Raw genomic sequence first — 13,651 nt, forward strand, 5'->3', positions numbered from 1 at the left:
AACTCCAGGTTTTATGTTTGTTTGTTTTTTAAGGTGATATGTGGTTAGATTTTAAAGCACTTTATGCCCCTATAATTGGATGCCTAGGAATATTGAGTTAAAGATAGTCATTCAAGGTAACCTCAACTCTGTTATTCCAAATTCACAGGTAATCTAACGGGGACCTTAGAAGTCCCTACATCCAATGATTTTTCAAACTGTACTTCAGGGTTCTGGTGGAATTTTTCAAACCAGGAAGGTAGAGTGGGGGCAGTGCCCATCTCCACTGTAATAAAAATGATCCTTTTGTTGTCTAACCAATTCATTAGACTTCTGTGTAAGATTTCATTTGAAGAAAGGGATCGATAGCAAACACCCACAGACAAACACACTCTTCAAACACTAACATTCAAACTTATGTTCTCTCTTTACAGTATTTCTGCCAACTTTCTGTTTAAAGGCCTAGCCATCTCTGGGGCACAACATTCCATTTTCCTAGAGCTTTAATCTTTATAAAGTTCATTGTTGAGTCAGAGTCTGACTCTGCTTTGATTCTCACAGTATTTTTATGCCTGTTTTATTTTGATCAATGCATATTTATTAAACACATGCTCTGTCATAGGCACTTTCCTAGGTGTTTTGAATCTAGTGTGGATAAAACTGTACATCCAGCCACAGTCTAGCACTGACAGAGGGCAGGGGAGGTGCCAGACACGCACAAGTGCATCGCTGCCTCTGAGTTGCATTCTGTAGCAAACTAGGAAATGTCTATTTCCCAGGTTTTCCCAGGCCACAGTAGCCCGGGGTTCATGTGGATAATGTAGCAACTGTTTAGTATTATTTATTGGTTCATTTCCCTCCACAGAGTTAAAGGAGCCACAGCTCCTACAAGTTTCTCTTCCCTTAGCTCAGTAAGGACTTAAGACCCATCTAATATATCAGCCCAAACACTGTCTTGCATCCTTCTCTGATGAAAGCCTTACAGTCCTTTGTAATCACTATGACTCATACAGAGGCACCCAGTTCTTTGAGCTGGCTTCTTCTTTGCTGCTGCTGTTGCGACTGTTGGTATGTGTGTGATATGCTCCTTTCCCCAGATTATTCTACCCTTCCTTGGAGAGCATGAAAAGGACAATGACATCAGCAGCTTTAATTTCTCCACTGATCATCAAGTTTATGTTTAAACCAAGTTCAAGCTTCTCAACCCCCTTTTAATAAAACAGGACTTCTTAATTTGAGTTCTGTGCTCTTTTAACCAAAGGGGTTTATGGATGGGCTTTCAAAGGGGTTTATTAAATGCTAAAAGTTGTCTTCAAAGTTCTATATACAGAGGTGTGAACATATAAAATACATTTTTCTAGGAAGGATATACATGTTATCAAATTCTGAAAAATTTTCTGAAATAAAAATATTTAGAAGCCATTGCCTCAGAATAGGTTTCTTCTTAAAAAAAAATTCTAATATTAGTTGTTCCAATCTGCCATTTACTATATACTTCATATGAATTAGGCTCTTACTAGGTGCCTTTTGGGAGAATATTAATTTTGTTTAATCCTTACAGTAACTCTGTTAAACAGATATCATATCTCCAAAGTTAGTCTATGTGTAGTGAAATGAAGTTCCAATTGGTGAGGTATAAAGTCTTGTATGCTGTTGACATAAACTTTGTCTACCCTTCCATGACAGCATGACACAGAAAGCCCTCACTCTAGAACAGAGCTATGTAAAGATTAAGAGACAACTGTCATCGCTGTTCCTTAGTCTTTCCCTTTGCCAGCTAACAATGTTCATTCTGTGACATGTCAACTAACATGATCCCTCTGAGCACACTTCTCTCCATATCCTCTGTGACTTTACCTGCACCCCCATGCCTGCACTCTGTTCACCTGAACTGCCCCCAACACTTCTTACCTGCTGCCTTTGCTTCCACCCCTCCCCTGCTCCTCTACCATCTATTTATTATCTATGTGGCAATCCAAAGGTATTTTAAAAGTGTAAATCCGATTATTTTACTTCTCTGCTTTAAGTTTTTAAATGACTGCTGACTATACAATATAAAATCAATTCTATATCATGGCTTACATTGTGCTACATGATCTGATACTACCTACCTCTCTTTTCTAAATTTATTTACCTTTCTTCTCCTCCCATATCTTTCAGAAACAACTTTCTTTTTTTATACTCCTTTAGCCTCTCTAGTTTGTTCCTACTTAAGTGTCTTTATACTTGTCACGTCTGGCTGGAATGTTCCTTTCCTACCTTGTCCAATGTCTGGCTCAGTCAAAGGTCATTCCCTACAGAGGCTATTTTGGTCTTTATCAATCACCAGCTCTTAATCAGTTCTACGTCTTCATTTTAGTCACTCCTTCTCAAGCACTTCCATTTATTTTCCTCATAGCACTTAGCAGTCTGTGAAATGACTTATTTTAATTAATCTTATACCATCCCCCCAATGTAAGTTTCATGAAGACATCAGTGGCTTTTGTCTTTCCTGTTCTCTTCTGAGTCCTCAGTACCTGGAGTAGGGTCTGGCACACAGGTACTCACTTGGTACTAGTCAAAAAATGAAGTAGTCTTCTGCTGTCTGTCAGTAGCTTCGTTTAAGTGCCATGTTTGAATTGAATAGATGCCATCTGATGCTATTACTACTTGCACTGAGGTTCCAGAATTCGGGCTTTGCCTTGTAGACTCACAGGTTCCTTCCACGTTTGTTGTTGCACTGTTACTGTCAGTCAGGCAGCCAAAACACATTGCTGACTCATATTGCGCTGCCCCAAACTAGTAAGTCTCTACTTTTAGATTTCTATGTTTAGGTTTTCCTCCAAGCATATTATTATAATCGATTAATATCATCTTGTTAGATTTGCCTCAGGCTCTCCACCCTTTGCAGTCTTTATGGATCCTGATTTTTTTCTCTAATTAGTTAAGACATTTTGCCACCTATAAACTTGGCTCACAGCACATCGACCTCTACAACCCTGAGCTTCTGACATGGGCCGATTATTATATCAGACATCCTTTGTTTGGTGCAGGCTTGGTCTCACATGAAACTTTTACTGCTCTATTTGAAAACTTCTGAAAAAATGTGATTAAGAAGTAGTTTTAATTGATTTTCATTTTATCTCTGTCGGGGAATGGCCGTTCCTCCACCAAAGATGAGAGAACATTGTTCCTATGTTCCACCCTGCCTTATTCTCCTCTGTTTTCTTCCTAACTTTTATGTCATCCTTAGATTAAGGGGAAAAAAAATCATTCCTTCACCAAAGAGCTGCAGATAATTCTCCTTTGGGGTGAATTTAGTTAAATGTATAGAAAGAAGACTTTGTCCGCCTGTGTAAATTTGTGGAGGGATAGCATAGTCATGTAAAAAGGTACAAAGTTCAGTAGATTGGGGGTGCCTTAAACTGGGCAAGTGTCTGGCCCTGGCAGGTTGGCTCAGTGGTAGAGCGTCAGCCTGGCGTGTAGAAGTCCCGGGTTCGATTCCTGGTCAGGGCACACAAGAGAAGCACCCATTTGCTTCTCCACCCCTCCCCCTCTCCTTCCTCTCTGTCTCTCTCTTCCACTCCCGCAGCCGAGGCTCCATTGGAGCAAAGATGGCCCGGGCACTGGGGATGGCTTCTTGGCCTCTGCCCCAGGCACTAGAGTGGCTCTGGTCGTGGCAGAGTGACGCCCCGGAGGGGCAGAGCATCTCCCCCTGGTGGGCAGAGCGTCGCCCCCTGGTGGGCGTGCCAGGTGGATCCCGGTCGGGCGCATGCTGGAGTCTGTCTGACTGTCTATCCCCGTTTCCAGCTTCAGAAAAATACAAAAAAAAAACAAAAACAAAAACTGGGCAAGTGTCTTTTATCTTATGTCTCTAGTACCTAGCATAGTGCTGGGCACATAACATTTGCACTGAGCAACAATACTAATACTGTTATGCTAATATGACCTTCAGTTTTATTGAATAATATTTATAATCTATTGCTACTGCATGCCAAAACCTATTTAATGTTTTTTTATATATTGACTCTTTTGCTTCTTTAAACAACTCAAAAGGTAGTAGTATCCTTATCTTATTAATGAAGAGACCTAGTAGAGAGAAGGTAAGTAACTTCCCCATGTCTCATAGCTACAAAGTAGTGATGCAAATATTGGAACGCGGACAATAGTATGAATAGTATTCATTCTATACATCATTTCCTTAACTGCTGCCATTTGTTAACTGCCAGAATTTGAGCTGGAGTTTTAGTATGCATTATTCTATTTGATCCTCAATACATCTCTGTGATGTAGGTATAATGTTCACTATTTTACAGATAAGGGAACAAAAGCTTAGGAAGTTTAAATAGCCTTCCCATAATAACAGAGATAATGAATAGCAGGACTGGAATTGGAATCTATTTCTGTTCAAAATCTAGCCTTTTAAATACTAAGGCATAGCACAATATTGTAGATGCATAATCAATAAATAAGCGATACCTGGATAATTAAATTTAAATTATTTGTTTTAATTAAAAAATAGCTATTTAAGTACACTTGTGGTAATTTAATACCCCCAAAATTCTTAATCATCTTAATCAGAAATTGTTTCTGCCTGGCTTGTTTTATCAAGGAATTGCTGTCCATATAGAGCCCGCAATTCCTATGTCTATAGTGCAGGATAGAAGATGAGGAGAACTTAATCCCAGGTTGTATAACCCACTGTAATTTAAAATATTTTATTAAAATCATCATAGCCTCTAATGTATTTTTTTCAAAGTCAAGGAACATAAGGATTTAAAAGATGTGTGTGTTTGTGCATGTATGATGTGTGTTTTAATAGAATATTATGGCAAATGCTTAAATTGTGTACTTTGCACTGTCTGAAGAGCTTTACTGTGTACTCATTAAATATTATTAGGATAGACCGACCTCAACATTTATATAAAAGATTTAACTTGATGAGAACTTTAAAATACATTTTCTGTTAAGAATTTCACCCCAGGATAAATTGCTATTCATTTTGAATATTTAATATGGAACTTCTTTCTGTACAGAAACTATTGGCTAGAGGTTAAGACATTGAAATTCTACTGTGTAACAGACTGTGAAATGCATTGTGTTTGCAGTAGGACAGAAATTGTGCTCATGGACTTTACAGTCTGGGTACCAGTATCAAGTTAATACCTTAATGCATGAACATAAGTGAACCTCTGTATGTTTTAATATGGATTCATCTTGGGAAACCAATATTTTTAGTTGAGTCTAAGAAAAACAATTTTAAAGTTCTAATTACTAAGTATTTCGTGCAGTTCTCCATTGTGTTAAAATGTATTTTACTCATATACTTTTTTGAAGATAAATTATTATTGCTCTCTTTTCTCCTTCCCTCCCTCCCTCCCTCCCCCTCTCCCTCCCTCTCCCCTCCCTCCCTCCCTCTTTTCCTCCAGTTCTCAGGTTCTGTTCTCCCTCTCTCCCTCTCTACCTCTCTCCCTCTCTCCCTCTCTCACTCTCTCCCATGCCCTCACAGACACACACATTCAACTTAAGTTTACCTCTTTTCTGATATAGGCATCTGATACCTATCATTGAGATAAAATAGTAAAAATGAATTAGGAAATAAAACTTTCCTGTTGTAGTATTCTCACCTCTTTTTTTCATTCTCTCTTTAGAAAAAAATTAAGTTTATTTAAGTGAAAGACTGAATTTATCAGTTAATCCTGTAATTATTTTTGCTTTGATAATCAGTTCCATTGCTTTTCTTTTTCATTAGCATGTGCAGTTGTAGTTTAGCTTATAGTCTTTCTGTTTGAAAGTTAATGAGGTCTGCTAAGAGGCACAGCAATAGCCAATTGGCTGTAATGCAGCAGCAGGGGGAAAATTCATTACCAAGGAGAATTTTAAAAGGGCAGCTGCTTCCTTAATGCTGTAGCCATTAAGATGGCAGCTTCCTGCCATAACAGTAGCATGTCTCATTAACTTTCCTCCTTTCCCGGTTTATGTTGTTTTCTAATACATAATTTCCACCTGCTATCAAAGGCATGTGTAAGGGGTTTTCTAATTATTTGCTTTCCTAATATAAAGAGCTGCTGCCTAGACAAGAGGGAATTAAACTTAAAAAATGTTTTTAAATTATTAAATTACAGTTGAAATTCAATATTATATTAGTTTTATGTGTATGTATAGTGGTTAGATATTTATATAACAAAGTGACCCTCTGCCAATGTCTTGTACCCGCCTGACACCACACACACACACACACACACACACACACACACACAGTTATTACAATATTATTAGCTGTATTCTCAATGCTGTACTTGACATCCACATGACTGTTTTATAACTGCCAGTTGTGCTTCTTAATCTCTTCATCTTTTTTACCCAGTCCCCCTGGATTTTAATTTTTTTAAAAGTCTTAAACCATTTCACACAATTTTAAGGGTAAGATTGATTGTATCCAAAGTTCTGGTGAGAAATTAAACAAAAATTACATTCAAATTTTGACTTTTTCCCTAATGTTATCATTAAGAACCTAAAGGATGGTTTTAAAAGTGTACAATCACATTGTTGCTGTTTCATAGAAGCCTGTAAGACAGGAATCAAGGCTCTCATTATTTCCACTTCATGTCTCCTAACAATTTCATTGTCATCATTTTCTATTTGGAATATACCTGTTCTATACTAAAAACTCTCAGTCTCAAAGGAAAGACCCTTGCTCCATTGTGAAGAAGAGAACCAAAGCCTAATACTGTGCATGTAGAATCCTTTGCAGTTGAGCATTCCATCTAGAGGCCGGAGGGGATTGTTCCCTCCGATGCAGAACCTCACTATAAGTGTTTCTTTCTCTAAATGCATGCAGCATTCTCAGTTCATAAATTCCTTGATGCAAAGGCAGATAATCGGCATCAGTGAGAGAATACTGGAGAAAAGACAGAGAAGAGAATGTGATTATTTGATAATCACTCATTGACATTGGCTTTCTCATTTCCAGATCCCAGTCAGTAGTGGATCCTACAGTACTAAAACACATGGATAAAAATGAGGAAGAAAACATGCAACCTTTGCTCTCTCTGGACTGATAACTTCTGTATACTACCCATGGATTAGAAATGAAAGGTACTTGTTTCCAGCAACAGGGACAGCACTGTGGAAGAATTACCAGCCAGAAACTTATTTATTCTTGTTAATGTAACATACTATATAATAAGACATCAGGCTTTCCTGTTTTCCTGAACCATGGGTGCCCTGGTCTGGATTAAAATGTCAATAATTTATTCTGTAAGTGCCAAGTTCTTTGTAAATACAATGTAATCTTTATGTCAAGTTTGTAAATTTTGGTAATAACTAAAATTGAAAAAGTTTGGCTCATGAATTCATGCCAGTGATGTGTACTATTAACAAAAACAAGAAAAGAAAGGTACATGATCAAAGCTAATTAAATATCATATAACTGTTTCCTATGAAGCCATATTTCAGCTCTCATAGTGATTGTTTCATTGTTTCTCTCTAAAACTCTGTCTTAATCAAATGTACTTTTAATGGGCACAAGGAACTAGATGATTCTAAGAAATTATTGTGATAAATGTATTTTCTGTCTAGTGATTTTCATTTCACAGCAAATGTGTTCTGGTGACTATCACTGGCCTTGCATTTTGGAGACAAGGAATGACAGACAACCTGGTAAATTGAACACTTGAACCCTTCTATGTTGTTTAATCCCTGGAGCTTTGTAAAAAGATATGTTTCCCAAATTAAGATGTGGAATTCTGAAAGAGAGTAGATTCTTTTTAAATTGCAGTATTCACAATGCATCCTTTATTCAAGATCCGCTTGAATCTTTGTCTGATGTACTTTAAGAACATTTTCCTCTCAAAACTCTGACCAAGAGAAAGAGAACGCATATGTGAATAGTGTTTTGACAGCTAATTTTGAACATAAAAGTTGCTGCACATGGATAAGTTGCTAATATCTATTGTGCACTGGTTGAAAAAACATGTATATATTCACACATATATTTTTACTGAGCTCAAATAAAACCTTGATGTTTCAGGCTTAGAACATAAATCATACATATTCAGCGATCTTAGAGATGGTATGTATTATTACATGAGTGCTAACTCTTGGAAATTACTTTCTCTAAAGTTAATGAAAATGAGGTATAGTGAAAGAGATTTTTAGTGAACCCATTTAAGGAAATTTTAACTTAATGTGTAATGCAATTTTGAACGCAGTTTTCGTGAAATGTATTGTTAATACAACAGGTCTCAACATAGTGCAGGCAGTATCAAGTGATCGAGAGTAATACAGTATTTCTCATTCAAGTTAATTATCCCAATGTTCCTGCAAGTACACTTCTCCTTTTCAGAAAAAGACTGAAAGAACATATTGCATTCAGGAGACATAATGAAAGCATTCGAGGGCATCTGAGATAGCATATAATAGTTTAAATATAGATTTGGAAACCTTATGTTGTTGAAAGTTTTTACTTCATAAAAATTCTGTAAGTGTAGCACATTTTCGAAATCTTACTTAAAATTTCAAAATCCAGTGTGGAAGAAAGCAAAATTTCACCGCCACCCCTTCAGAGTGGTAAGTTTTGAGATTCAGAATTTATCATTAAAGTATTCTTTTGAAAGAAAAATATCTCAAGAAACTCTGGGAAACCAACAGAAACAAAAGCATGTAATAGCCTTTACATACTTTTTAGCTAAGTGCTTAAAATTTTTTAGTTATAATTCTACAGTCAAAAATCTTAAAATAAAGATCAATATACCAATCTGCAGTATCCCCAATGAACTATCTAATATTTGTAACACTACATAAATATGCATAAATAACCTAAATGAAAGATCATTTAAAAATGCCAACCTCAAATCAAGAGTGGAAGAATGATGACTATCATGTATTCTGCTCTTCCATAAATATCATAGTGATGGGAATGAATTGGGGATTAAAAACTGCAGCAGCTTTTATCTTTATAAGAATCCTAACCATTGGTATTCTACCTTTTGTCAAACTGAAGTACATTTTATAGCCTTGAGCTTTATATACATTTATATACATATATACTTCTATATAAGCAAGTGTTAGGCAATATGATGCATTGGAATAAATAGAAACAAACTAAGTACAGAAGGCAGTGAATGTTTCATTCTCATAAGTTTCTCTCTTTATTTATTCCCAGTTTTCAGAATTCTACCAGCTTTAGGTTGTAACTGGCATAGCCAGCTTCTTTCTCCCATCGTTAGACTGCTGTCATGTAAAAATAATGAGGAAGGTGTATTTTTTATGTCTATACCTATCTAATTATAAATATTGTTCACAGTGTCTCCCTGCCTCACATCTGAAAACTTTTCATAGGCATGGCTGCTTCGCTGCTCCTCCTACAAATGAGCAATTGAAAATTGGCTGGACTGTGCAAAACATTTGAAAATGAATAAATAAAATTAAAACAATCATGCTCTTTGAAATAGCTGTATCTAGTTCAGTCTGCGAGTAAACTTATTTTCCATGAGTGTGTTTAAAGCTGTGTAGTCAAGAGATATTTGGTCAACTTTATAAAATTTCTTCTTAGCAACAACTAACTTGCACTACTTAGGAGTTTTATCCTACAGCTGTGTTTATTGTATAACTTAACAAATAAACATTTCCTTATTTCAATTTAATTGCCATATTACATTCCCACTTACAGATGTTAGAATATTTACCCTAATATAATTTTCCTTTCTATTTTGAGAGCAAAGTTTTGGTTTTTTAGGTATCTTCTTACTAAAAATATGTAGACATCAAAGAATGATCCCATTTGATATGGAATAGGCCAGTAGTTCATTTCCTTCTCTTACCCCACCTGCTCCTTCTATTCTTGTATCCTTTCTTTCTTCTGGTATTTCAGGGGCAGCTGCTTCCAACGCTGCTTTAAAAATAAATAATTTCTTTTATATTGTCAGTAATAGTTGCATACATTTTTGCCTGATATTTTAAAAGGAAGAGATTATCATGAAAAATAGTCTAAGAAATATGAAGAAGTGCCTCTCTAAAAATGAAATAAAGCAGTGCAGTGATATTAGAATATGGATTCTATTCATACCCTCGTCCAATAAGTAAATGCATCTTTATGGTCTAGGTAAAATATAGATGCTTTTTGAAGAAGGGTATTTGAAACCTTGCAGTGAGTATCCCAGTATAGTATAAGTCTTTATTGTGTAATTCCAATATAGTACCACGAACACATGTTATTGTCAAACCTGACACAATGCTAAAACAATTACAAGTATTAAATAGAGTTTTGCAAGCAAGTTTTTGGAGTGGGCATGCATTACTTTTTTTATTCCAATAATAGTTAACAATAGTTTACAATAAATGTAGGCAGAAACATTCCTTAAGTCTTTTCATACAAAATGCTTGTTTACTTTGCAGTACTGATTCATGTATGCATAAGCAGGAAGGCCAAACAGCAAGGTTCTCTTTAATATTGTAAACTAGGTCACATTGTTAAATTAAACATTTGAAGTATCGTAATATTCCTGAGGGAACAGAAATGACTCTCATGAATCAAGAAAATTGAGAGTTGTTTTAGACATCGGGGAGCATGTTTATTACTCTTCACAAAAAGGAATACTTAGACTCAAAGCAATGTGACTTTAGGGACAGACTTTTTTCTATAAACAACCTAAAGGTTTATGGAAATGTCTATGGCCCTTTTCAAAAGTTTTATCCAAAAAACCTGCTGAGAGGCTATGTACTCCTCTGTTGTTTTATCTAAATGTCTAATTGGTCTGGTTAGTTAATAATTTATTTCTTTTGCTTCTTATTTTGTATGTATTAATACGATTACTTGAAAAATTACCATGAGCTATGAGGATATTTCAGAATGATTTTTAACACAGAGAATAAAACGAACAGAGCTCTGGCATGGTATTTGAACTTAAGATATGGTATTTATATTTTTTACATAAATAAACCAATAAGCATATATTCCATTTTATATGTACTAAACAGATACATAGCCTAAAAAATGATGGTGCATTTAAAATTTATAAGGCCATTAGATTATGTAAGAATCAGCAGGTAATATAAAATATGTTGAAACAAAAGTAGACAATTGGCTAAATATTCAGGATGTATACTTATCTTCAGTAGTGAAAAGTATTTGTTTTTTGTTTTCATTGAAAATCCTGTTTTTCCAATGTGCTACTGAAACTATTCAGTACTACTTGCTATTTGAAATAGAGCAAAAAAGTAAAAATACAAAAGGATGTATGGCATTGAAACATTATTATATCATGACCTTAATGGCTTAGAGATAATATAATTTTATTTCATAAAATCAAATTTTTATTTTGTAAACATCCATGGGTTAATTCCACATGTGAAGATAATACAATGAAGTCTCTTCTATGTAAGTGAAGGAATTTATTCTCCTGGACTGAAGGAAAAAATATATAAAATAGCAATTCTGTTGATTGTAACACCCAAGTTGTACTACTTTTCAAAGAAGGAGGAGTGCAAATAATACAGTTGAAATTTTAAAATGCTTATTTAGGAACAAAATAAGTATAGGACTTAAATACAATAAATGCACTTTTATAGTATATTATAATTTGGAAGGTGTTTGATCAGTACTTGACTTAGTTTCGATGTGAAATTTTTGTCCTTAATTATATCAAGGCATTTAATCTGTCAAAATTATTTATCGTGGTAAATGAGAGGGACATATGAATTGTGAAATAAATTTTAACAAAACTTTTAAGAGTAAATCGATCCTCAACTATTTTGAAAAATTGCAATAAACTATGTATAATTGGTTTACAAATAACAGAGGTGCAAAGTATTGTCTTTGTTTCTAATCTAAGTTTTTCAGTTTCCAGATTTGTTTAAAAGATAAATAAAACTCCAAGGACCAAGTAGTTTTTGTTTTTAAAACTTCCAGAAAAAATAAGATGTGAAAGAAGTAGTTACACAAGCCCTTGATAAGAACACTAAGCATGGTACTATTTGCCTCAAATACCTTTGATATTTTGAGAGACATATTTATTTCAATATAGTATCATAAATGGTGTAATATATATTTTTAAATAAATACACATTTCTGCTTTAAAAACATTTATTTTGTATATGGTGAATGTTCAATCCGGTAGTACTGGATCTGTTGCATCTGTGAAAAGGAGAGCTCTAAAATGTCATCAGGAATAGACAATAACTTTGTTATGAGAGAAATTATAATTACCTATCTAGGTTAGAATACACAAAATTTTCCAATATTTGAATGTTTAGAACTGAAAGGAGAAAGCACAGTTCATGTCATCAAGATACTGTTTTCAGTATTTAATCTTCTAGACAAGCTTTCGAAGCCAGTTTGAATAAAGAAGTAAATTAGCCTGATCTGTCATGTCACAGTGAACAAAGTGTCGACCTGGAATGCTGAGGTTGCGGGTTTGAGTTCCCACGTGTGCCTGGTCAGGCACATGGGAGTTGATGCTTCCTGTTCCTCCCTCTGTTCTCTCCATATCTTTCCTCTCTCTCTCTCTCTCTCTCTCTCTCTCTCTCTCTCTCTCTCTCTTTCTCAATAAAAATGAATAAATAAAAAAAAGAAGTCAACTAACTTAAGTTGCATATTGCAACAAGAACGGTCAGTAAATAAAATATTTTCACATTTCACATAAAATTATTGGATTAAACAAGTCACTAAATTCAGAAATTTGAGTTACAAAAAATTGATTTAAATAGGTCTGATTAAAAATAATCCCAGTTCAAAATATTAAGTAAAATCAAAATATTCAGCCTGATTTGAAAAAAAAAATGCTCACTCAATAAAAACACACTGTATCTTCTGTGAGTTTTTCTCATTTATCTTACCTGTGGATGAAATAATCATCTAACGAGGGGGAAAAGTCATTGACCTACAACAGTCTATGATAGACTTGATTTTCTTCAGCTCAAACAGAGATGATTTTCCCCTACACAGTTTTGGAGGTTATCAAGTTTTGTTATTGGTACCTCATCCTAAGCCGTGTCGGGAGGAACCCACGCTTTTAGTGGCGACTGTGGAAGCATCCTGAGGGGGAAAAAGCCAGGGCAACCCGAGAAAAAAAAGCCAAAGATACAGCCTTTACTTCCTGTCACGAAAAAGTGTTTTATACTATATTATTAATGATCAATACAGAAAACTATTTTAAAATGCCACGGGTTTCTGAGATCAAGAGTTAAATACTTGGCCAATGAAAAGAGGTTATGAGGACGTGGTGGTTTATCTTCACACAGCAACAGCATCATCAGAAGTCTTTATCTCAGAACATCACTTCTCTCTAAAAAGAAAAATAATCATGCTCTCCTCTTTCCCTTTTTTTCTAGACGGAATTATGAAAGTTTCAGACACCATAAACACTTTGTTCCCTTTTAAGAAAAAAAATGCTACATTATACACATATAAACACAATTCACTTTGTTGCATAGCATTGAAATATTTGCACTCTGATTCACAAGTTCTTACCTAAGAATTTAAAAATATATAATGATAGGATTTTAGCACAAGTTATTAAATGTTCTTTATATCTAGGATTCATGAAGAACACTGGTAATATTTTTTCATTTGGGTTTATATATCTAAACATTTTTACTTGGATGTCAAATGGACATTTCACATCTAACATTTACAAAACCAAACCTCTCTTTCACCCTAAACCTGCTTCTGCTTTAGCCTTCCCATCTCACT

The 13,651-nt window shown here is 34.9% G+C and overlaps 1 protein-coding gene across 2 annotated transcripts in view; it reads left to right on the forward strand.

Annotated features, from left to right (window-relative positions):
* Positions 1–11,792, forward strand: part of CLVS2 (clavesin 2) — a 93,660-nt gene extending 81,868 nt beyond the window's left edge. For both annotated transcript variants that reach the window (XM_066248373.1, XM_066248372.1), the window contains exon 6: positions 6,932–11,792. In XM_066248373.1, coding sequence (XP_066104470.1) covers positions 6,932–7,019 — 88 coding nt within the window. In that variant the 3' untranslated portion in view covers positions 7,020–11,792. The remainder of the gene's footprint in view (positions 1–6,931) is intronic.
* The last annotated feature ends 1,859 nt before the right edge of the window (positions 11,793–13,651 follow it).

The sequence above is a fragment of the Saccopteryx bilineata genome, chromosome 12 (assembly GCF_036850765.1).
Source record: "Saccopteryx bilineata isolate mSacBil1 chromosome 12, mSacBil1_pri_phased_curated, whole genome shotgun sequence".
Classification (NCBI taxonomy): Eukaryota; Metazoa; Chordata; class Mammalia; order Chiroptera; family Emballonuridae; genus Saccopteryx; species Saccopteryx bilineata.